The sequence below is a fragment of the Bison bison genome, unplaced genomic scaffold (genome assembly GCF_000754665.1).
Source record: "Bison bison bison isolate TAMUID 2011002044 unplaced genomic scaffold, Bison_UMD1.0 scf7180017864145, whole genome shotgun sequence".
In the NCBI taxonomy this organism is placed as follows: domain Eukaryota; kingdom Metazoa; phylum Chordata; class Mammalia; order Artiodactyla; family Bovidae; genus Bison; species Bison bison.
Window position 1 is genome coordinate 8,210,970 of NW_011494717.1, and position 25,040 is coordinate 8,236,009.

Sequence of the window (25,040 nt, forward strand, 5' to 3'; positions counted from 1 at the left end):
GAATTGGCCAAAAAGTTTGTTGGGGTTTTCTCCCCCCAACAAACTTTTTAGCCAATCCATCCTTTTTAAATGGCTTTAATTTCTTTATATATATATAAAATTTATTTTTGGCTGTGCTAGGTCTTTGTTGCAGCCATGGGCCCTCTCTAGTTGTGGTGAGTGGGGGTACTCTCTTGTTGGGAGTGCTTGGGCTCCTCACTGTGGGGCTTCTCTTGTTGTGGAGCACAGGCTCTAGGGTATGTGGGTTTCAGCAGTTGCGGCTCATGGGTTCTACAGTGCATGGGTTCTATAGTGCATGGGCTCAGCTGCCCCATGGCTTATGGAATCCTTCTGACCAGGGACTGAACTTGTGTCCTCTGCATTGGCAGGTGGACTCCTAACCACTGGACCACCAGGGAAGTCCTTCCGTAACATCTTAATGGAAAAACTGAAATAAATTTTTTGTCCAACCCAACATCCGGGGACTACTATGGTTTTCTCAGCATCTACTGGCTCAGTGAGATTAATCAGAAGAAATGATAACCACCAGAAGAAAATACATATATATTTTTTACTAGACTTTGAATAGTTTATCTTTTTTCAGTTTTACACACAGCATTTTAGATCTTGGTTTTCCTGTCTCCAATAATAAAACACTGAAAGGAAATAATTTTACCTGAGATTCAGAGAGATAGCCAGCATTACTCCCTTGCTCGATTCCAGTCTTCACTACCTAAAAAACACAGAGAGCACTTGTTCCTTGTTGGAATGGACTGTTGAGATGTACAGTAATGCTGAAAAAAGATGGCTAGTGTTGTTAGTCTTCAAAAAGTCAGAAGTCTAAACTGAAGTGAGAAAGAGAAGAGGATTGAGTGCCTTATTACTTAAGACAGTTAATTCTCCATCTCTAAGGCTACTGTTAAACCTAGCATAAAATGGGAGGAAATAAAATAGAAGGAAAGAGAATTAAAGTCAGAACATGAAAAGCATACAGAGGTTCCACAGCTCAAATCCTACCTCCTTATCCTTTGAATCCTGTTACTTTGTCAGAGAAAGAGTTGTTGTCACCCCTTTCTGAGTTCAATAGTACGTTTACCGTTTCCTCTCCTCTCCCTTCCCTCCTCCTCAAATTATTCATCCAGCTCGTCTCCTGTTTTTCAAATATGAGCAGGTCCCCTAAGTTCCACTTTCAGCCCTTTCTCCTTCTCTATTCATCCATCCTCAGTAACATCATTTAGTTTACCACGTTAATCATGATCTCTGTGAAATCCAATTTAACATTTGGGGTTAAGTACTATCCTAAGTACAAAGGCAAGTATAAAAGAAATAACTGTGTACTCAAGCACCATAATTTATTGATGATTAAAAAAATAATAAATAAATCTATATCCTGAACTGACTTCTCTATCTAAACTACTGTTGCTTGAACTTCCTGAAATATTTAATCTCAACACTTCTAAAACTGAACTCTTCTCTTTGGCAAGTCTCTTACTACCCCCGTATTTTCACTTTTACTATTCTATCTCAGGATCTTATTCAAACTTCAAGTCTGAATTACCAGCATAGTTTCCTAGTTCATTGTTCTACTTTGTCTATTTCTAATTCATTTTTACTCACCACCATGAAGATGGTTCTCTATGCCCTATGTAGGACAAAGGTCAAATTTCTTACTTAATCATTATCTTCTAAAATATAGCCTCAGTCTGCCTGCCTGAAGACATTTCATAATCCTTCCACAAAAATTGATCTCGTTTAATGTTTCTTGAAGAGCCTCATGCTTTCCAACTTCTGTAACTTTATTCAAAATGCCCATCCCTACCTGGCACTATTTTCTTTTCATCTATTCTCTGCCTGTTTTTCAGGGCTCAAGTCAAATTCCATGAAGCTCTACCTAATTTCTCTGGCTTATAGGGATTGTTCCCTTCTCAGTGAATTTAGCAATTTTCCTTTATCCTGATTACCTGCATTAACCCCCTGCAGCTGCATACCAACCTTTATCCTGACATCTGCCTTATTACATACATGTGTTCAATCTCCCCAACCCAGACTATCAGGTGAATGAGGGTAGGGGACCATGTTTCATAAGTAATGTATTTTGGTGTCTTTGGCTCAAATATATTTGCTGACCAATTCAGTCTCCAATTCTGAAGTCTTTGATCCTACGTTCTTTAAAGCTTAGACTTTCCAGATTGAAGATTTTATAAGTTTTAAAGTCTACCTTTAGACAGAAGTTTCTTCAACTCTGTGATGATTTTAAGTATCCTCCCTTATCTTTTCCAGAGCTTCTCTATATCATTACATCTTTTTCATAATTGTGGCATTGGAGAGTCGATGAGATATTTTAGGTAATGACCATTTTGACTAAGGACAAAATACAGCCATTAATTTTGTTTCGACTATCTCTTAATTAATGCCTGATATTTTACTGGCCGCCTTATACTGATAAGACATAGGTTCCTTTCCTGGTTTATAACTGGTAGTTTTAAGCTCATCAACTAAAAAGTATGCCTGGCACTAATTTCCCCCAAATACCCATTTCTGTAAATCCTCATAGCTTGCTGTGCTCATGTGTTATTTTTAGTTAAGTATTTTGACAGCAGCATGAAGAACTTTAGTGCTGGCATGCATGGTGCAGAATGGCAATAAAGAGTACTGCTCTCGACAGAGGGAAGAAACATGAGAGATGTTGGAGGATGGGGTAAAGACTCACATCAATTATTTTCAGGGGTGCAGGATAAAGGCCTTTGGTCTGCTTTCGTACTTTTTCTTCCACCTTTTTGTAAATCTGTTGCCTGACAAATGGAATACTCAAGGCGTATGACGTCAATTCTGTAAGGTAAAATGCTATTTATTAGCTTCTTACTGGTAAGAGCCCAGCCTCCCTTATTAGTTTGTTCTGTAAACTCCACAAAAATGCAGTGATTCTACCTCTCTGTAAGAACTGCTCTTTACTCTGATATACACAATCTAAATTGCAACCTAAGCACTTCTTTAAACTTAAGTTGATAAGTATTAATGCTGAGTGTTGGGTACATGGTATTTATTACACAATTATATTATTCCATTTTGGTATTACTTTAAATTTTCCAAAATAAAAAGTTTTTTCTGAAAATGTCTTCAACCAATGTAAGGTCCAGGACTAGAGCTTTGAGCAGAGTTATTGCACCCTCTAAGGCTGAGTTTACACTTAAGAGTAAACAATGCATTTATCTTTTCCTTATTCAAATTCATGGCAAATCAAATTAAATTCCCTGGAAAGAAGCTGTGACTTTGTTTTTTAATAATGACACTCACTTTCTACCAATCCCTTGTCTCTCTTTGGAGTGATCTTTTTATCAGCTAGTCCTTTGGCAAAAGTAATTGCAACTTCTTCTAAGTATTCAATTGTCCGTTCCTCTGGAGGTTTTACTCCTGGTCCTGTAAAGATGAACACAACAGACTGGAATGTCAGTCAGGCTTGGCTCAGTCCCAGGTGGGCAAAACCCCAGGAAAACCAAAGCCAAAGACTCGTACCCATTTTCAGCACAGTTTTCTAAGTCAAACTAGAAACTGGTGGGTGGCAGTGTCATGAACTATGGACTCAAAAAGAGAAGTCACGCTGAGCAAAGGTGTAACAACCTACTCCAGGGAGAAAACAAATCTTAAGCCCCATAAATCTGGCTTCCACTTCTGAGTAGGATGTATTATGTTTCATGAGACCTGTATTCTCGCTGCAAAACTGGAAAAAAGTTAATTGCAAAATCACATCTGTGAAGATACTGGAGAGCTGTAGAAGCAACAAAGGTTATATAAATAGAATTCCAGAGAGGGAAGAGCCTGTCAGAGGTGAACTGCGGACATTCTCTTTTCTGCAGGCATGTGCTGATTTTGGGCATGGGCTGAGGACTGGATGTGGCTCAGGCAGAAGGATGCTACTGAGAGAACGTGAAATGATCAGAGCTTTTGGTGGTCACATACAATAGGTGAGAACTAGTAAAAATCAAACACAAAGCTAGTTTTCCTGCATGGAACATCTGTGAAGTTCTAAGGTGGTGCAAGAGGCTGGAAGCTAGAGTGTAATCTCCCATAGTGTCATAATGTTTAGCATAGCAGTACTTCTAGAGAGAGAGGAACTTGCCAAAAACATCAACTGACTTTTCACCTGAGGCCTTTGCCTGACACCAAACTTACTGAATGGAGGAAAATAAAAAGATAGACTCAAAAACCCCAAAGGCTGATTGTACAGCCTTTGAAAACACACACCCATCAGGCTCTCAATCAAAAGCTTGTAAGAGCCACACTTAAAAACTCTTCCCTATTTTCAGCCTCTGTGGAGGAGACAAAAAATGAACTAAGTCACTAACTTCCGAATAACAAAAGTGCACAGGGTCCATGGAAGTCATAATGCTGGAATTATGGAAGAATACGGGAGATCAGTTACTATAGAAAAGAAGCACTTCAGAGATCTACAGAGGGGCCCCTTGAAACTCTGGCCAAGTTATCATTCTACACATGCATGAGAGGAAACCATCTGAGGTCAGGGAGAGAGCCATCATAAAGGCATGAAAAAAAGTAAGAAAAAATGACCTATAGCTAGGAGACAAACTGACTGATAGAAACAGACACAGAAATGGAAAGATAGAATAAGCAGATACAAAGGTTAGAAAGGTTACTGTAAATTCATGCTGTATGTTCAAGAAGATAGAGGAAAACAGAAACATAATAAGGAAAAATTGAAGATTTAACAGTGAATCAAATGTTACTTCTAAATATGAGAGAACAACAATGCTGAAACAAAAAATACAGGTGATTGGATTAGTAGCAAATTATACAGTGAAGAAGAAAAAATCAGGAAACTTGAATATATGGCAAAGAAATATAAACAGACTGAAAAAGAAAAACAGCTTCTAACATATATGAGGTTGAGGTCTCAGAAAAAAGGTAGGGAACTGAGGAGACAAAAGATCTGTACTCTAAAAACTATAAGATGCTAATGAAAGAAACTGAAGATGACACAAACTGATGGGAAGATATACCATTTTCTTGGATTGGATGAATCAATATTGTCAAAAAGACTATATTACCCAAGGCAATCTACAGATTCAATGCAATCCCTATCAAATTACCAATGGCTTTTTCCAGAGAACTAGAAGAAAGAAATCTTAAAATTTGCATGGAGACACAAAAGACCCCAATAGTCAAAGCAATCTTGAGAAAGAAAAACAGAGCTGGAGGAATCAGGCCCCTGACTTCAGACTATACTACAAATTAGTCATCAAAACAGTATGGTAGTGGCACAGAAACAGAAATATAGATCAATGGAACAGGACAGAGGGCCCACAAGTAAATCTGCACACTTATGGTCAAGAAATCTATGACAAAGAAGGCAAAACTACAATGGAGGAAAGAGAAAGAGAGCCTCTTTAATAAGTGGTGCTGGAAAAACTGGAGAGCTACATGTAAAAGTATGAAATTAGAACACTTTCTAATACCACACACAAAAATAAACTCAAAATGGATTAAAGACCTAAATGTAAGGCCAGGAACTATAAAACTCTTAGAGAAAAACAGAACTCTCTGACAAAAACTGCAGGAAGATCCTCTTTGACTTACCTCCTCGAGTAATGGAAATAAAAAACAAAAGTAAATGAATGGGAGCTAATAAAACTTAAAAGCTTTTGCACAGTGAAGGAAATGATTAATATAAACAAGATGAAATGACAACCTTCAGAATGGGAGAAAATAACTGAATACAAAGCAACTGACAAAGAATTAATCTCTAAAATGTACAAGCAGCTCACGTAGGGGCTTCCCTGGTAGCTCAGTGAAGAATCTGCCTGCAAAAAAGGAGACCCTGGTTTGATTCCTGGGTCAGGAAGATCCACTGGAGAAGGGATAGGCTACCCACTTCAGTATTCTTGGGCTTCCCTGGTGGCTCAACTGGTAAAGAATCCACCCACAACGTGGGAGACCTGGGTTTGATCCCTGGGTTGGGAGGATCCTCTGGAGAAGGGAACAGCTACCCACTCCAGTATTCTGGCCTGGAGAATTCCATGAGGTTGCAAAGAGTTGGACACGACTGAGCGGCTTTCACTTTCACCTTCATGCAACTCAATATCAGGAAAGCAAACAACCCAGTCAAAAAGTGGGTGGACGATCTAAACAAGCATTTCTCCAAAGAAGACATATAGCAGATGGCCAATAAACACAGGAAAAGATGCTCAATATTGTTCATCAGTAGAGAAATACAATGACTCATTTCTTAAGTATATGAATTTCACTTTAACCAATATTCAAGATATTAACACTTTTAAGAAAATATATAACTTCATAAGGCTCAATTCTGAGTCATGTTAACACTTACCCAGTGGTTCCACCAGTTGGTCAACCAGTCCCATTTTCTTTGCTCTGTCTGCACGAATGCCTCTACCAGTCAGCATCATGTCAAAAGCAGCAGGTATACCCACCTAACAGGCAAGCAAGGATTTGAGTAGAAGGGGAAAAATATCAGAGTGACAATTACAATTTACAAATCATACAACTGAGCAAAATAATTATTAAAATAAGAAAAGTCAAAACAGATTTTCATGCTGTATATCAAATAATGAAATTTTATACAGATACACATTCAGGTAACTTATAGTTTTAGAAACCTCCACTTGAAGTGAAAACATCTTTGTATATTTTAATTCAGTATGTAGGATTTCTGTCTTATGGACTGATAAAGTGGAGAAAAAAAATTCATGTTTTCTAAAATTGTACAATATGTCATTTTGAGTTTCTTCTCTATCATTTGTATAATATTTAAAATTCCTACAATGGAATTAGTAGAGACTTTGAGAAACTTCATTGTTTTGAAAATGTCTTTAGAAAGGATCTCAGACTTGGGATTTCCCTGGTGGTCCAGTGGTTAAGACTCTGTACTCTCAACCTGTGCAGGGGGCCCAGGTTCAATCCCTGGTAGGGGATGGAAATGCCCCCCCGCTTCCAACAATAACAAAGAAACTCAGCTATATTTTTTACACACATACAGGCATATTCATTCTTTCAATAAATCCTCTTGACAATTTCTATGAAGAAATACACACTATTTAATATCAGAATGAATACCATAAGCTTTCCCATTTTTCTGTGTCCAACTCATATCAACTTCTCTCCAAAGAGCATTTCTGTGGAGTGATTGCTGTTTTCCTGAAGAATCTATAGTGCCAGAGGCTATGAGGTTCAGGTGGTCCTCATGTTTGATGTTAAGATTGCTCTGCAGCCTCCAGGTCTCACTGTCCTTCCCCTTCTTAATAATTCAAAAGCCGGATGGGTCCCTTTGGGTTTTATAGAATACAATGAGATCGTCCAGGGACTTCCCTGGTGGTCCAGTGTTAAGACTCTGCACTTCCACTGTTGAGGGTTTGATCCCTGGTCGCTGAACTAAGATTCCACATGCTGTGCAGCCAAAAAAAAAGGTCTGTCTCTTATAGTTATCATGAGATAAGATACAAGGATCTGAAAAGCTGATAAGATTGTACTGTGCAGAGAAGGAACAAATTAAACTGTTAGGTTTCAGAAAGCAAGACATGTATGTTATTTATCTCTTCCCTTCTTTAGGGACTAACAAAGGCCCGTGATCAATCATCTTGATTAAGGAATTAAAAAAATAAACAGACATTAATCTCATATATTCATATTTTATTTGGTTTATAAGTTTTACCATGAGTACACGTACAATACCTTCTGTACAAGAGGAAATAGATCAAATGGATATATAGGACTGAAGATCTCAAGTTCACATTGAGATCTTAAACTCACCATCTTGGGCAGCCTTTGTGTGGCTCCTGCTCCTGGTAAGATTCCCAGCAAGACCTCAGGGGAACCCAATACTGTTTTCTTATCTTTTGTTGCTATTCTGTATTGGCATGAAATGGCAAGCTTCAAACAAATGAAGGAAAATTAGAATGTTAAAAACTTAGTTTTATAGCATCTTAGGATATGTGAGGGTCTAAAAATTACTTATAAGGCAGGAATGTGCCCACAGAATTTCTTAGGCTGGCATTTGACGCTTTCTAGAATTTACCTTTCTGGCTTCCTTCATTTGTCTTTCCTAAGTTATTAAACTCTTTTAGGGCTACAGATCCCCTTGATTATCTAAAAACTATGGAAATTTTCAATAGAGAAATGCACATACAATTATCTCAGGTTTAGAAGCCCTATACCCTATAAAGACTCTTCAGTCAAGTAGGCCTACTTATGGTATCCTAATTAGGCTTTGTTATCCTCGTCTTTGTTCACATCATGCCACATGTGGAATGTTTTGCCACTGTTTTCTCGTTAATCAAATTCTGCTTATCTTTTACAACCAGATACAGCTTTCCTTCATTAATGTGTGAAAGTGGCTAGTATAGAACCCAGCACGTGATAAATGTCCAAAAAATGTTCTTTTTTCCCCGCCTCCTTCTTTTCTATGTGTTCCAGTCTGGTAAATATCTCTTCTCTCAGACCTTGTGTTATTTATCGTCTTTACTACACACAGAACACACGACATACACTATATGCTGTCTTAACTAAAGTAGCTCAAGAGCATGAACTGCACTTATGAATTTTTGCCTTGCAAACTTGAACAAGGTTTTTTATATTTGAAAGGGAACTTAGGGATCCAGTTCAACTCTTCTTAATTTATAAATGAAAACGTGCCACTCTGATTTGCTTGCTCAGTGCCATGAGACTAAGACTAAAAACCTATCCAGAAGTTTAATGACTCAGAAAAAGCTGACTCGCCCTCAAGAGCTTTTCTTAAGGCAAAACAGTGGCCTAAAGGTTTGCAGCTGGTGGATCCCAACAATGAGCTGGCCCGCGTTTCGATGACTCTGGAAGAAATCTGTTACCTCAAGTCCTCCTCCTAAGCAGGATCCATTGATGGCAGCCACGACAGGCTTTGTGGACTTCTCAAGTTTCTCAAACATTTTCTGTGCTTCTTGTGATATTTGCGTTACTTCTTGAGAGGTCGTACAAGAATTTAACATGCTGTAGTAAACATGAAAACAGAGAACAGAAAAAAAAAAAAACAAAGATAAAACTATAACTCACTTTGTTCAGTACTTCATCCACCATAACCTTATTGTACCATATATCAATATTTGGTAGTGAGTCTTCAAATACTCAGAAGTTTAAGAAGAATGATTTTGTCTCAGATAGCACTAATATCAGTGACATCATCTCTCTACAAAATTCAGGGAACATGAACAAAACATGGTGAATAATTTATATCTGCTTTGATAGCAAATCATTAGATTACAAATCTTCTGGTAAATATTTTCATGATCAGATTAAACATTTTAATTATCAGTAGCTTTCAGATTGAACATCAGTGGAAATGACAGAGAAAAAAGCTTCTCTTACAACAATGTTTCCTCAACATCCTTTAATTTCAGTTTCCTTCATTTGCTACTTAACTGTTTCTGAACACATTTAAGCTGTGGGTTTTTCATTTTGATCAAAGATAACTGATTTCCTGTCACATTTCCTATGTGCTGGGAGTGGCTCAGCTAGCCTCACAGAAGCTGCAAGTACTTTCCTAAGGATTTAGGTGGCTACTATTAGGTACATCAATGTCTTGCTAGGCTGGAATAACCAAGGCAAAAGAAAAAGTCCTTGATGTAGATAACTCTGCTTTTTTCAAAAAATAAACAGAATATTTATAAATTTCTAATTACTGTACATAAACAAAGAAGAGTATACAATATTCAGTTCAGTGGTGTCCGACTCTTTGCAACCCCATGAACCTCAGCACACCAGGCCTCCCTGTCCATCACCAACTCCTGGAGTCTACCCAAACTCATGTCCATTGAGTCGGGGATGCCATCCAACTGTCTCTGCCATTCCCTTCCTGTCGTCCCCTTCTCCTCCTGCCCTCAATCTTTCCCAACATCAGGGTCTTTTCCAATGAGTCAGCTCTTCGCATCAGGTGGCCAAAGTACTGGAGTTTCAGCTTCAGCATCAGTCCTTCCAATGAACACACAGGACCAATCTCCTTTAGGATGGATTGGTTGGATCTCCTTGCAGTCCAAGGGACTCTCAAGAGTTCTCCAACATCACAGTTCAAAAGCATCAATTCTTCGGTGCTCGGCTTTCTTTATAGTCCAACTCTCACATCCATACATGACCACTGGAAAAACCACAGCCTTGACTAGATGGACCTTTGTTGGCAAAGTAATGTCTCTGCTTTTTAAAATGCTGTCTAGGTTGGTCATAACTTTCCTTCCAAGGAGTAAGCGTCTTAATTTCATGGCTGCAATCACCATCTGCAGTGATTTTGGAGCCCAAAAAAGTAGTCAGCCACGGTTTCCCCATCTATTTGCCATGATCTTAGTTTTCTGAATGTTGAGCTTTAAGCCAACTTTTTCACTCCCCTCTTTCACTTTCACCAAGAGGCTCTTTAGTTCTTCTTCACTTTCTGCCATAAGGGTGGTGTCATCTGCATATCTGAGGTTATCGATCTTTCTTCCGGCAATCTTGATTCCAGTTTGTGCTTCCTCCAGCCCAGCATTTCTCATGATGTACTCTTCATATCAGTTAAATAATCAGGGTGACAATATACAGGCTTGACATACTCCTTTTCCTGTTTGGAACCAGTCTGTTGTTCCATGTCCAGTTCTAACTGTTGCTTCCTGATCAGCATACAGGTTTCTCAAGAGGCAGGTCAGGTGGTCTGGTGTTCCCATCTCCTTCAGAATTTTCCACAGATTATTGTGATTCACACAGTCAAAGGCTTTGGCATAGTCAATAAAGCAATAGATGTTTTTCTGGAACCCTCTTGCTTTTTCGATGATCCAGCGGATGTCAGTAATTTGATCTCTGGTTCCTCTGCCTTTTCTAAAACCAGATTGAACATCTGGAAGTTCATGGTTCACGTATTGCTGAAGCCTGGCTTGGGGAATTTTGAGCATTACTTTACTAGCATGTGAGATGAGTGCAATTGTGCGGTAGTTTGAGCATTCTTTGGCATTACCTTTCTTTGGGATTGGAATGAAAACTGACCTTTTCCGGTCCTGTGGCCACTGCTGAGTTTTCCAATTTGCTGGCATATTGAGTGCAGCATTTTCACAGCATCATCTTTCAGGATTTGAAATAGCTCAACTGGAATTCCATCACCTCCACTAGCTTTGTTTGTAGGCCCACTTGACTTCACATTCCAGGATGTCTGGCTCTAGGTGAGTGATCACACTATCATGATTATCTGGGTCATGAAGATCTTTTTTGCACAGTTCTCCTGTGTATTCTTGCCACCTGTTCTTAATATCTTCTGCTTCTGTTAGGTCCATACCATTTCTGTCCTTTATTGAGCCCATCTTTGCATGAAATGTTCCCTTGGTATTTCTAATTTTCTTGAAGAGATCTCTAGTCTTTCTCATTCTATTGTTTTCCTCTATTTCTTTGCATTGATTGCCGAATAGGGCTTTCTTATCTCTCCTTGCTATTCTTTGGAACTGTGCATTCAAATGGGTATATCTTTCCTTTTCTCCTTTGCTTTCGCTTCTCTTGTTTTCACAGCTATTTGTAAGGCCTCCTCAGACAGCCATTTTGCTTTTTTTGCATTTCTTTTTCTTGGGGATGGTCTTGATCCCTGTCTCCTGTACAATGTCACGAACCTCCGTCCATAGTTCATCAGGCACTCTGTCTATCAGATCTAGTCCCTTAAATCTATTTCTCACTTCCACTGTATAATCATAAGGGATTTGATTTAGGTCATACCTGAATGGTCTAGTGGTTTTCCCACTTTCTTCAATTTAAGTCTGAATTTGGCAATAAGGAGTTCATGATCTGAGCCACAGTCAGCTCCCGGTCTTGTTTTTGCTGACTGTATAGAGCTTGTCCATCTTTGGCTGCAAATATAGTCAATCTGATTTTGGTGTTGGCCATCTGGTGATGTCCATGTGTAGAGTCTTGTGTTGTTGAAAGAGGGTGTTTGCTATGACCAGTGTGTTCTCTTGGCAAAACTCGATTAGCCTTTGCCCTGCTTCATTCTGTACTCCAAGGCCAAATTTGCCTGTTACTCCAGGTGTTTCTTGACTTCCTACTTTTGCATTCCAGTCCCCTATAATGAAAAGGACGTCTTTTTTGGGTGTTAGTTCTAAAAGGTCTTGCAGGTCTTCACAGAACCGTTTAACTTCAGCTTCTTCAGCGTTACTGGTTGGGGCACAGACTTGGATTACCGTGATATTGAATGGTTTGCCTTGGAAACGAACAAAGATCATTCTGTTGTTTTTGAGATTGGATCCAAGTACTGCATTTCAGATTCTTTTGCTGACTATAATGGCTACTCCATTTCTTCTAAGGGATTCCTGCCCACAGTAGTAGATACAATGGTCATCTGAGTTAAATTCACCCATTCCTGTCCATTTTAGTTTGCTGATTCCTAGAATGTTGACGTTCACTCTTGCCATCTCCTGTTTGACCACTTTCAATTTTCGTGATTCATGGACCTAACACTCCAGGTTCCTATGCAATATTGCTCTTTTCAGCATTGGACCTTGCTTCTATCAGCAGTCCCATCCATAGCTGAGTGCTGTTTTTGCTTTGGCTCCATCCCTTCATTCTTTCTGGAGTTATTTCTCCATTGATCATCACTATCATATTGGGCACCTACCAACCTGGGGAGTTCATCTTTCTCTGTCCTATCTTTTTGCCTTTTCATACTGTTCATGGGGTTCTCAAGGCAAGAATACTGAACTGGTTTGCCATTCCCTTCTCTAGCAGATCACATTCTGTCAGACCTCTCCGCCATGACCCGTCCATCTTAGGTGGCCCCACACAGCATGGCTTAGTTTCATTGAGTTAGACAAGGCTGTGGTCCATGCGATCAGATTGGCTTGTTGTCTGTGATTGTGGTTTCAGTCTGTCTGCCCTCTGATGCCCTCTCTTAGTGCCTACTGTCTTACTTGGGTTTCTCTTACCTTGGACGTGGGATATCTTCACAGCTGCTCCAGCAAAGTGCAGCTGCTGCTCCTTACCTTGGATGTGGGATATCTCCTCACAGCCATACTGAACAATGTTTAAAAGTATACAAGTACCTTAAATACAAATTATTAAGCCAATAATGCTGGCTATCATTGCCTAAACTTCAAAGAATCATAAAACAAATACCTATTTTTTACAGAATTAACAACTGTCAACATTTTAACCCGTTAAGCAAACACTAAGATACCATCTCTCCTTATTTTTGCTTTAAAGTGTAAAAAAGTTATATATACATATATTATATCATGAAAAAAAGAAAGAAAATATTAGCTGTATTGGTAAAGTATTCTCTGACCTCCTCAAGTTCTATCAGCTACTTCGTTTACCCTGAAACATCCATTATCATATACTTGCAGTACAATCTTCAGACCAACTATGTATTTGTATCCATAAATAATACAGAGAAGTATTTTATGTGTTGTTTTAAAATGTTTACATAAACTATATACTGTACCAAATATTCTGCAAGTTGCTTTTTTTAATTTAACATATTTTTGAGTTCTAACATTATGCTGTAGATCTAGTTAGATCCTTTGAATTGTTTTTATAGCATTTTATCTTAAGAATATTCCACATTTACTTATCTATTACCCTCATGACTGACATTTAGTTTGTTTCAAATTCTTTACTATTGTAAATTACACAGGACTGAACATCCTTATGCATGTATGGGTCCTAAAAAACAAAGGATGGGATTTCTCCAGCATACATACCTAGAACAGATCATATGATACATGTATTTTCAGTTTTACTAAATTTTATCAAATTGTTCTCCAAGGTGGCTATACCAATTTTCAGTCCTAGTAACACTCAACTTTCTCATTTTTCCAAGTCTTTGCTAACATCATATTTTCAAACTTTTAAATGTTTGCTGGTCTGACAGATAGGAAAAAAAGGGCATCTCATTGTTAGTTTGGTTTTATAGTAATTATTCTACTCAAATACTGCTCCTTGAACTACTTTCAACTTCTTTAAAGAAAGGCTGGATTCAGTCTTATAAGGTTTAAGCAACAAGTCTCTATCAACTTTATTTATATTCATGAAAATAACACAAAAAGTAACTTTCAGAGAAAATTTACTTCTACTTTCTTTTCAAATGAGAAATGATAAGGCCTAAAAAACATACCTTTAGCCAAGATAAAATGTGATTTCAAATTTTCTGAAACTTACTTCAGATCAGCACCTGCAATGAAGCAGCCAGGCTTTGTTGAGATAAGGACGGCACTTCTGATCTGACTGCTAGACCAGACTTCATTCATTACTTCCATGAACTCTGAATGCAGTTCTTGACTTAGAGTATTCACCTGCCAAAGGGAAATACACATAAATCTAATGGTTTAAATTTGATGTAGTAGACATACAAATCACCACCCAAGGCTATTTTGATTACAGGAAATATATTTACCCAGGAGAAATACACTGTTAAAACAAATAGGGAAATAAACAAACCAACATGCCAGCAGCTATTTATTCAGGTGCTTTGGCCAGTGCCTCCCTCTGAAAAATAGTTCTCCTTAAAGGAGGAACTCATAGTCCTAAGAGTTTGAATCATATGCAGGCTATAAAATAAGTCTACATTTATCAGCATGGAAAAAAATTTGTATAATGTTAAGGGAAAAAAAGAATCAAAATTAGACAAATAGTATGATCTTAATTTTTAGAATACTGTTTGCTGAAACTAGATTAAATGTTAAAAGTGGTTATCTTGGGGTTTGGAGTATGAATGATTGTTATTTTCCTCTTAATCGCTTTCAAATGTCCAGCCATAGGCATTTGTTATATTTGTGTTCAGGAAAAATGCTTAACTTAGAAAATACTGAAAAAATACCGTAAGTCTGAATCACTGCTCAGTAAATGCCAACCTCACTCTAGAGAAGGGGACTGGCTCTTACTTTCCTTAATTTGTGTTAGATGTTAATTGCTTGCATCTACGTCCTCCTACTTCATTTAGGTCTCTAGTAACAAGATTTCTGAAACAGGAAATCTTTACAGCAACTTTAGGTGGGGGGAAAGCATGAGCTCCTCAAATATAGCTTTTCTTGGCAAAAGATTGGATTAATGCTGCATATTTTGTTGAAGTTGCCAAAAACAAATGAAGCCCCATTTTGAGTGGAATTTGATTTCTGATAACATGAATTGCACCAAGTCATTCAAGGCCCTCAGGAACCTTAATGACATTTAACTCAGTCAACTTACTATGAGTAATGACTCATGTCAGGCAGGTTAAGAAAGTTGACATAAGAACCTCATAGTTAAGACAAGTAGGTCAATTTTAATTCTTATAAACAAAGCTTGCACTTGGCTTCTTATCTAATAAACTATCTTATAATTCTACAGTGTAACAGAAGGCATGTATTAATCCTTGATGTTAATCTGATACCTCTACAGTGAACTAGAAATAATTCTTAAACAAGGATGTCTGCTGCAGAAAACTGCATCCTGTGGGCAAGTTCTCAAACTCTATCAAAACTGTAAACTCATGTGACAAGATTAGCGTCAAATTAGTGGATTTATTTCTCTGCCATTCAGGAATGCGTTAATGAATGCAGTGAGTAGAAATAAACTGCAGTGAATTAAATTAGGTACCTTTGAATTGGGTGAGTTAATTCGAATAACTGCCACATCCCCTCTGACTCCATAGTTAATATGGGTTCTGGCTAAAAAGAGAAGGAAAACTTATTTGTAAACATGTTTATGGCTAAATAAGTATAAAAAGCAATGAAAGCATGTCACTGAGAAATCAAACTTACTCAGCAAAGCAGAGGACCTTGTAAAACTGCGGCAAATATAACCTGTAAGGAAACGTATTTCACAATTAATTATTTTCAAAACAGAATTTCTATTTGTTGCTTGTTGTTCAGGTGCTAAGTCGTGTCCAACTCTTTGCAACCCCCATGGACTGCAGCATGCCAGGATCCTATGTCCTCCACTATCCCCTGGAGTTTGTTCAAATTCATGAAATTCATGAATTTCTATAATACCTGCTACATATAACAACGCTGGAGTTTACAACAACAAGAAAACCAAAATTAGAACAAAGTGTTCCAGATCATTATTGTGACTATTACTGTATCTTTTTTGTTTCAATTATCAGGTCATATGATTACCTGGATACTAAATGTGGTAGTTGGAATGGCCTCTCAAGGATGTCCATGTCCCCAGAAATTGAGTATGTTAGGTTATATGGCAAACGGAGATAAAGGATGCAAATGGAATGAAGGTGGCTAATTTGCTGACCTTAATACAGGGAGATTAGCCTGGATTATTCAGCTCTACAGTGTAATTATAAAGGAGCAGAAAAAGGCAAAAGAACCAGAAGATGGCAGCATGAGAACCCACTCTGCTGGCTATGAAGAAGTCAAAAAATGCAGGCAGCCTCTGGAAGCTAGAAAAAGCAAGGAAACAGATTCTCCTTTAGAGCGTCCAGAATGAACTCAGTCCTGCCAATACCTCTGATTTCAGCCCAGTAAGACTCATTTCTGATGTCCATAACTGTATGATCATAAATTTGTATTGTTTCAGATGCTGTTTGTGGAAATTTAGGGCCACAATAGGAAACAAATACACTAAGACAATAAATAATCTATTGATACAAAGCAATCTGTAACATCAGTTCCAAATGCATTCCAAAGGTATCTCAAGCACATTCTCCAGCCGGGTCCTCTTGCATTTTTATGGAGAGATGGACTTCCCAGTGTCATGAAGAGTAAAATCAAGGCGCATCAGAGACTCCGCAAGTCTCTCCATCCTGCAGTTCTTTAAAGGAGGGGAAGAGAAGGCACAGAAAAGCAGCAGCTTTGTACTGCCTTAAAGGCCAAACGACGTGCTATTAAAGAAAGAAAACTGTAGATGGTGCCAGAACCACAGCGGGGTGATCACCGGTTCTGTCTGCATTTTTTTCTTTAAGCAATCCAAATCAGTACTCACAGGGCAAAGACAAAGCACCTGAGAGTCCCAAGCCTTGGGTTCAACCATCAAGTTTACCATTCACTAGCTGTACGGCCATGTATAAGTCTCTTAGAGCATTTCAGTGTTCTTACAAAGATAGAAGTAGAAGTGATGTAATGATTATAACAGTACCTGTAAATCAAAGTGCTACACTAAAGTAAATTAAGATAGGAGAAGCCAGCCATCTCCTCAATCTCCAGTGCCTCTGTTTCACTAATGATAAACTTCCTTTTGCTTTTCCATTATTTGCAATCTGTATCATCTGTATTTATCACTCTTCCTTTTTTATATCTGTATCAGTTCAGTTCAGTCGCTCAGTCGTGTCTGACTCTTTGCAACCCCATGAACCGCAGCACACCAGGCCTCCCTGTCCATCACCAACTCCCGGAGTTCACCCAAACCCATGTCCATTGAGTCGGTAATGCCATCCAACCATCTCATCCTCTGTCGTCCCCTTCTCCTCCTGCCTTCAATCTTTCCCAGCATCAGGGTCTTTTCAAATGAGTCAACTCTCCTCATCAGGTGGCCAAAGGATTGGAGTTTCAGCTTCAACATCAGTCCTTCCAAAGAACACCCAGGACCAGTCTCCTTTAGGATGGACTGGTTGGATCTCCTTGCAGTCAAGGGACTCTCAAGAGTCTTCTCCAGCACCACAGTATTGCAGTTTCACAAAGCCTTATTTTGAGATTCTGCCTACAACAATCTTTCCCTTCCCTGCCCCAATTTTTATCTTTATTACTCACTGTTTGGTTCTCTAATCACTGCATCTGTAGCAGCTGTTTCCCTCAAGTAAATTGCAATCTCCTCCAACATCATCTCGGAGTCATTCATTGTGCAACTAAAGTCTAGTGCAGTCTAACAGAACTGCTCCAGGCACCCAGAGTGAGCAGCAAGATAAAAATCCCTGTCTCTGTGGAGGAGGTGAAAATAGGTTTGGCATGAAAAGAGAGTTTGCCAATAAACTAAACATTCTGTGGGGGAGAAACCAGGTAATAAGCAATTATAACTAGAACAGGGTAAACTGAATTAGTGAGTGTGAATTGATTAGGGATGCAGGGTGGGAGAGGTGAGGTGGAAAGATAGACAAAAGACAAGAAACGTAAATATGTTAGAAGATACGTACCTAAGAAAAAAAAGAAAATAGAGCAGGTGGAGGGACAAGGGTTGTAATTCTGAAGACTAAATATCGGAGACAACTTGCCTTTGCGCCACCCCCTGCCCCACACCCATAGAGACATACACTAAATCAAGAGATAAAAAAAGAGAAAAATCACCAAATATACAACCATATCTGAACTGGAAAACAATTCCAAATCACAATAAACTAAATTAAGTTGAAATACAGGGTAGCTTTGTTTTTAGAATACAGCCTTACTCACTAACCTAACTAGGAAAGCTTACTTCAGAGCAGCTGGGTGAACTTTCACCCATATTTCCCACACCAGCAAAAGAGAGAGAACCCTTTACTCTACTTTTTAATCATTTTAACTCAAGAAGATACCTACAAGACCTAAGACTATAGCAGTGGAGAGAGCTGGATTATGCTGATACATATTTCAAATATGAACGTGTTACTATGGTTGTTAACAATTAACAGTTTTTCTCAATATCTAGTCCTGGTGAAGGGACAGGATTATGTAAGTAAGAGTCAAATTTAAATATACACCGTTTGCTAAGATATCTGCCTTCAATTCATTACCTGAGAAATTGTTCTACTACTTATGTAATTAGGAATTTGGATTACAATAGGAGTGGGGGGTAGAGAATAAGAGTGGGAATTAAGATATTTTGATCAAGATGTGATCTTCATTTGATAGTCATACTCAGAATTATAGCACTCATGCAGGAATGGGTTAAAACTTCAAGAAGTACAAATCAGTGTGAAGAATTTTAATCATCCATCATTAAATATCATAGTCTCATTAAAAGTCTGGCACTACCTAGGCACAGACTTTTAATTAGTGTTAGTCTTTTCAGTCTAAATGGCAATCCAAGTATGCAAGTAATTTTAAATTCACTTTCTAGGCCTTTTTTTTTTTCAAAATTTATACATTGTTACTAAAAGGGGCAATAACTAATAAGTCATATTTTCTTTAAGAAATTTTAAATTAATTTTTATTAGAGTACAGTTGATTTATCAACACAATATTGTCTTAGTTTCTGCTGTACAACAAAGAAATCAGTTATACACATACATGTATCCACTCTTTTTTAGATTCTATTCCCATATAGGTCACTACAGAGTACTGAGTTCCCTGGGCTTTATAGCAGGTTCTTATTAGTTATCTGTTTTACATATAGTAGCATGTGTATGTCAGTACCAATCCCCCAATTTATCTTTCCCCTCAGCCATATTTTCTTATAGGTTAAAACAGAATGCAAAATATAGATACACATATGTGTATCTATATTTCTATACAAAAAATATAGAAAAAGTAAGCTTGTAACTTTATCACACATGCACAATGTAAAAATTACTTTAAAAAAGTCTCAGATATATAAAATCATAATTCTTCAGGGCAGGGAAGAGTTAATAATAGCTAATATTTATTAATAATAATAGCACTTACTCCATGAAAAATTGCTTTACACCTAAAATACGCCCTTTAAAGCTCACAAGATGGTATTATTCCCCATTTCACAAAAGAGAAAACAGACATAGAAATGACGTGCCCAAGGTCACCAAAGGGTAAGGTCACCAGTGGGTAAAAGGCAGAGCCAGATTGAAACTGAGAAGTCACACTCCAAATCTAATGCTTTTAATTGCATTACCTTAAAATCAATGAAACGGAAGTTCAAAAATATACATCTGATAATTTTAAAGTGTTAAACCAAAAATGTGGAAAACAATCAAACTGTCAGGTAACATGACTGAATACTAACTGTAGGTATGTGAGTAGTAAGAGAAAGGGTGATTATTTTTTGCTTAACCCTTTCCCCCAATCTTTGCAACATTTCAATTTTCTGTAGTGTTATGACAGGTATGCACACACATACAGAGCAGTCCCGTGGAGACTAAAAACATTGGTCAAAATAACAAAGCAGAAAAGGTTCAAACATTCAAAATTAGTCCCTTACAGTAAAGGAACGCCTCTAAAAACAGCATACAGTGATTCAGAAGGAGGAAGGCATTTTATAAATTATATTTCTAATTAAGTAACCAATATTAAGTACAACATGCAACAAACAGTCACATTTCACCTTACAGATTTGGGACAGAAGGAAAATGCTTAATTTTCCACAAGCACCCACTTTAACTCTTTCACTGCCAGTTTGAAGAGAAAAAGACAATACAGCTAATGCAAGCTAACTGGGTATAGTCAGAAACAAGGGTAGAAATAGTTGGTAAAATTATCTAACATCTTGTTCTTTAAGATACAAGGTATCTGCATTTTTTTTTAAAGTGCTTCTTCTGGAAAGTTGCAGAATCTGCCTCTTGAAATTCTACATATTATACATTCACACTGGAATTACTGGAGCTGCAAAAGTTCAGCTTCCTGTTGAAGCGTGCTACTGCTAAGTCACTTCAGTCGTGTCCGACTCTGTGCGACCCCATAGACGGCAGCCCACCAGGCTCCCCCATCCCTGGGATTCTCCAGGCAAGAATACTGGAGTGGGTTGCCATTTTCTTCTCCAATGCGTGAAAGTGAAGTCGCTCAGTCGTGTCCGACTCTTAGCGACCCCATGGACTGCATCCACCCAGTGTGGTAATAGGTAAAAGGTTGTGAGGGAAAAGCGCAGGGAATGGCAGTCATTTGCAAGACTGGTTAATTTCATACAAGAAGTAAATAAGATGCTCCCCGTTACAGGCAAGGTGCAGTGAAGCACGAAGATGTGACAGATTGGACTGTCCTTGTTCTCTTAGTCCTCCCAATCCAGTAGGGACAGGTTCAAGGCCATCATTAAAGAAACTAAGAGGAGACCTGCGGAAAATGCCAGACCGGGTGGACAAGACTCAGAGACGTTAGGGGCTACGAAGCCTGAAACAGCTGCAGGACTCAAAACGAGAGAGAAAATGTCAGTCGCTGCGCCAGGGAATGAGACCGGGTCTCAGAGCAGCATCACTCCCCCTCATCCAGGGCCGCGGCAGGGAGGTGGCAGCCATGGGGAGACGCGGCTCCCGGGTCTCCGCAGTTCTGTCCCGGGGCCGTGGGGTGCCTTCAACCAGGCCTCACCTGGGCAGCGGAGCGTCCTGGAGGCAGTAAAGCGGCTGAGGCTGCCAATTGCTCGAGAGGCCACCATCTTGAGCGGGAGCGGACGAAAGTGGAAAGCCCTTCAAGTGCGGGCAGCCGAGTAGAGGACTTTTCTTCCCTCAGCCTGGCACTGCCCAGGCGCCCGACGTACTGCCTGACTGAAAACCCGCGACTGAAACCCCGATGGCGAGTTGGCGCCGGCTCCTTAACCTTGCCCTTCGCTTCCGGCTAACGCCCCGTTAGCCGAAAAAAAAGGACACTTTCTCCGCAGGGAAGGAAGAAAGCTCAGAGAGGACAGCTTTCCGGATTTTCCAGTCAGGCAGCCGGTGGGCAGGCAGGGAAGCCTGTGAGGCCCGCGAAGGGTCTTTTCCAGGGAGGCCCCGCCTCTTGGTACCCGTCGGGTCCTGTCATACGGGCGGGAGCCTTGCCTGCAGCTGGAGACTCAGCCGACGAGACCTAAGGTGAGAAGGGGCGTGCGCTCGGCTACCGCCTGCCCTTTCTCCGGCGGGGTCCGCAGTTTCCCGCCTGCTACGCCTGTGCCCCCGGCCGCCTGGCCTCCACTCCCTGGAGTTCGAGGGAGCGGAAGGAAGTTTCTCAGTCCGGGTCTCCGGTACGAGTGCAGTTTGGGCAGTAATTTGGCCTAGCGTTCTGCCTGTAGCTCCGAGCAACGATGTCGCCTATGCCTTTTAATTTATCACCGCAAGTTAACTAATTTGTGTGTGTGTGTGTCGGTTAAAAGCGCTGGCCTGTGTTCCAGTGGTGTTGTAACCCCTATTTTGCCTGTAGGCAGGTCGGCGGCTATTGAGAATCGCAACAGGGCCAGGAGTATTACCCCTTTTATAAAGCTTTCGAGGGTGAATCTCGGTTGTGTGGCTTTTTTGGAACTCGATTGTCAGAGGAACTGAGGCATTCCTGTGTCCGGCTCCGACAGCCAAGGCTCAAGATCATTTTCTCATTCAGGAGGGAACCGAAGATCATCTGGTCCTTCATCTCCTTCACTGCATCGGTGAAGCCCATGAATCAGAGTGAGTCAGTTTACCCATGGCCACAGGTGGTAGCCTGTGTCTACTAACTTCTAGTCAAGAGCTCTGCACTACATGATAGCTGTTTTTGTGCTGGAGAGAGACGCTTGAGCCCTGGAATAAATTAATTGATTCCAAAAAGTGATGTTGAGGACCCTCTAGGTCGTTTCACCGCCATCTCATTTAATCCTCACGATCCCCAAATTGTTACTTAACGTTTTGTAGGTAAAGTTTGGGGGACATGGTGATTTATATAAATTACTTGCTAGGTGGCAGAGCCAGATTCGGGCGTAAATTTGTGCCACTTTTCACCAGATTGTTCCTCAGGAGAGGGAGAAGGAAGAGGCAGGGGGAAATGGCAGGGAAGTTGAGACTGAATTGAGGAGTATGGGAAGAAGAGAGGTTTCTGTTTAAAGCTCAAGTCAAATGGTGAGTCTTCCATCACTGAGCACGTTAAGCAGAATCTGGATGAGCAGTGACCTCTTAATTTACAAGAAAGGATTCTTGATGTTCAACAAAGGCCCTCCAACTTATAAGGTTTTTACAGTTCAAAGCTTGTCCTGCCCATGCAATGCTTTTTCATTTAATTCAGTGTAGTACTTATTGTTTAGATCAGGAATGGCAAACTTTTTCTGTAAAGGGCCAGGTAGTAAATAGTTTAGGCTTTATAACCCACATTGATCTCTGCCATATATTCTTTGTTTTATTTTGCTCTACAACTCTTTAAAAATGTGAAATCTATATTAGCTAGAGGCCCATGGGTTGTAGTTTGCCAGCCCCTGATTTAGGTCACTGTTTGACTCTCTGACTTTTTTGTTTCTTGTACTCTGAGCAAAATCATAAGCTCCATCAAGGACAGAAATGCTATTTTTCTCATTGTAGCTTTCATAAAGGGGAACTAAAGACCTTTATACCATCACCTACTGATACTAATAGCGAGCACAAGTATAACTCTTTATGGAATATGAGTTTTAACCCCTTGTTTTCCATGTTACAAATGTTTTCTCTGAATCTGTTGTTAGCCTTTTAACTTTATTTTAGTATCTTTTACTGTGTAGATATTTTAAATGCTTATTTAATCAGATTTTTTAGTTACTTTCCATTATGGCCTCTGGGTGTCATCCCATATGTTGGAAACCTTTCCCCATTTAAGATTATAAAAATATTCTCTGATATTTTCTTGTAGCAGGTTAAAAAGTATTTATTTAGATTAATCCATCTGTAATTTGTACATACAGTGTGAGCTATGGATCTAATTTTTTTCCAAGTGGTTAGACATTTCCCCAGAAAATCTATTGAGTAAGTCATCTTTCTCCCACTTATTTGAAATGTTTTCTTTATTATATACTAAGTTCTCATACACATGAGTATGCTTCTGAACTTACTACATCCTGTTCTGTTGATTCAGTTCAGTGCAGTTGCTGAGTCGTGTCTGACTCTTTGCAACCTCATGGACTGCAGCACGCTTCCCTGTCCATCACCAATTCCTGGAGCTTACTCAAACTCATATCCATTGAATTGGTGATGCCATCCAACAATCTCATCCTCTGTCGTCCCCTTCTCCTCCTGCCTTCAATCTTTCCCAGCATCAGGGTCTTTTCCAATGAGTCAGTTCTTGGCATCAGGTGGCCAAAGTATTGGAGTTTCAGGATCAGTACTTCAAATGAGTATTCAGGACTGATTTCCTTTAGGTTCAGCACTGTTTAATTCCTGGTGCTTTGTAGAAAGTTTTGATATCTGTTAGAGCAAGGTGTCCCTTTTTTAATTTTCTTGACTGTTTTCATGAATTTTATTTCGAAATAAGCTTTACTTAAGGAGACTTGTTTGCTATGACCAGTGCATTTTCTTGGCAAAACTCTATCAGTCTTTGCCCTGCTTCATTCCATATTCCAAGGCCAAATTTGCCTGTTACTCCAGGTGTTTCTTTACTTCCTACTTTTGCATTCCAGTCTCCTATAATGAAAAGGACATCTCTTTTGGGTGTTAGTTCTAAAAGGTCTTGTAGGTCTTCATAGAACCGTTCAGCTTCTTCAGTGTTACTGGTTGGAGCATAGACTTGGATTACTGTGATATTGAATGGTTTGCCTTGGAAATGAACAGAGATCATTCTGTCATTTTTGAGATTGCATATAAGTACTGCATTTCGGACTCTTTTGTTGACCATGATGGCTACTCCATTTCTTCTGAGGGATTCCTGCCTGCAGTAGTAGATATAATGGTCATCTGAGTTAAATTCACCCATTCCAGTCCATTTTAGTTCGCTGATTCCTAGAATGTCGACATTCACTCTTGCCATCTCTTGTTTGACCACTTCCAATTTGCCTTGAATCATGGATCTGACATTACAGGTTCCTATGCAATATTGCTCTTTACAGCATCGGACCTTGCTTCTATCACCAGTCACATCCACAGCTGGGTATTGTTTTTGCTCTGGCTCTATCCCTTCATTCTTTCTGGAGTTATTTCTCCACTGATCTTCAGTAGCATATTGGGCACCTACTGACCTGGGGAGTTCCTCTTTCAGTATCCTATCATTTTGCCTTTTCATACAGTTCATGGGGTTCTCAAGGAAAGAATACTGAAGTGGTTTGCCATTCCCTTCTCCAGTGGACCACATTCTGTCAGATCTCTACACCATGACCCGCCCGTCTTGGATTGCCCCACGGGCATGGCTTAGTTTCATTGAGTTAGACAAGGCTGTGGTCCTAGTGTGATTAGATTGACCAGTTTCTAAAATCACTGCAGATGGTGACTGCAGCCATGAAATTAAAAGACTCTTACTCCTTGGAAGGAAAGTTATGACCAACCTAGATAGCATATTCAAAAGCAGAGACATTACTTTGCCAACAAAGGTCCATCTAGTCAAGGCTATGGTTTTTCCTGTGTTCATGTATGGATGTGAGAGTTGAAC

The 25,040-nt window shown here is 39.4% G+C and overlaps 2 protein-coding genes across 7 annotated transcripts in view; one reads left to right on the forward strand and one right to left on the reverse strand.

Moving 5' to 3' along the window:
* The window catches only part of HADHA (hydroxyacyl-CoA dehydrogenase/3-ketoacyl-CoA thiolase/enoyl-CoA hydratase (trifunctional protein), alpha subunit), a 42,547-nt gene extending 21,172 nt beyond the window's left edge, over positions 1-21,375 (reverse strand). Inside the window, exons 1-10 of the mRNA XM_010840586.1 lie at positions 21,090-21,375; positions 15,717-15,758; positions 15,553-15,623; positions 14,137-14,270; positions 8,835-8,973; positions 7,762-7,881; positions 6,323-6,425; positions 3,274-3,396; positions 2,690-2,808; positions 656-712 (exon numbers count right to left, since the gene is read on the reverse strand). Of these exons, the coding sequence (XP_010838888.1) occupies positions 656-712; positions 2,690-2,808; positions 3,274-3,396; positions 6,323-6,425; positions 7,762-7,881; positions 8,835-8,973; positions 14,137-14,270; positions 15,553-15,623; positions 15,717-15,758; positions 21,090-21,156 (975 nt within the window). The 5' untranslated portion in view covers positions 21,157-21,375. The remainder of the gene's footprint in view (positions 1-655; positions 713-2,689; positions 2,809-3,273; positions 3,397-6,322; positions 6,426-7,761; positions 7,882-8,834; positions 8,974-14,136; positions 14,271-15,552; positions 15,624-15,716; positions 15,759-21,089) is intronic.
* A 104-nt stretch (positions 21,376-21,479) lies between these two features.
* HADHB (hydroxyacyl-CoA dehydrogenase/3-ketoacyl-CoA thiolase/enoyl-CoA hydratase (trifunctional protein), beta subunit) overlaps positions 21,480-25,040 on the forward strand; it is a 30,316-nt gene continuing 26,755 nt past the window's right edge. For 2 of the 6 annotated variants that reach the window (XM_010840587.1, XM_010840592.1), the window contains exons 1-2: positions 21,487-21,568; positions 21,894-22,132. In XM_010840587.1, the coding sequence (XP_010838889.1) occupies positions 22,123-22,132 (10 nt within the window). In that variant the 5' untranslated portion in view covers positions 21,487-21,568; positions 21,894-22,122. Of the gene's footprint in view, positions 21,718-21,893; positions 22,133-25,040 lie in introns of all 6 variants that reach the window. The other 4 variants (XM_010840589.1, XM_010840588.1, XM_010840590.1 and 1 more) reach the window with 4 other exon arrangements.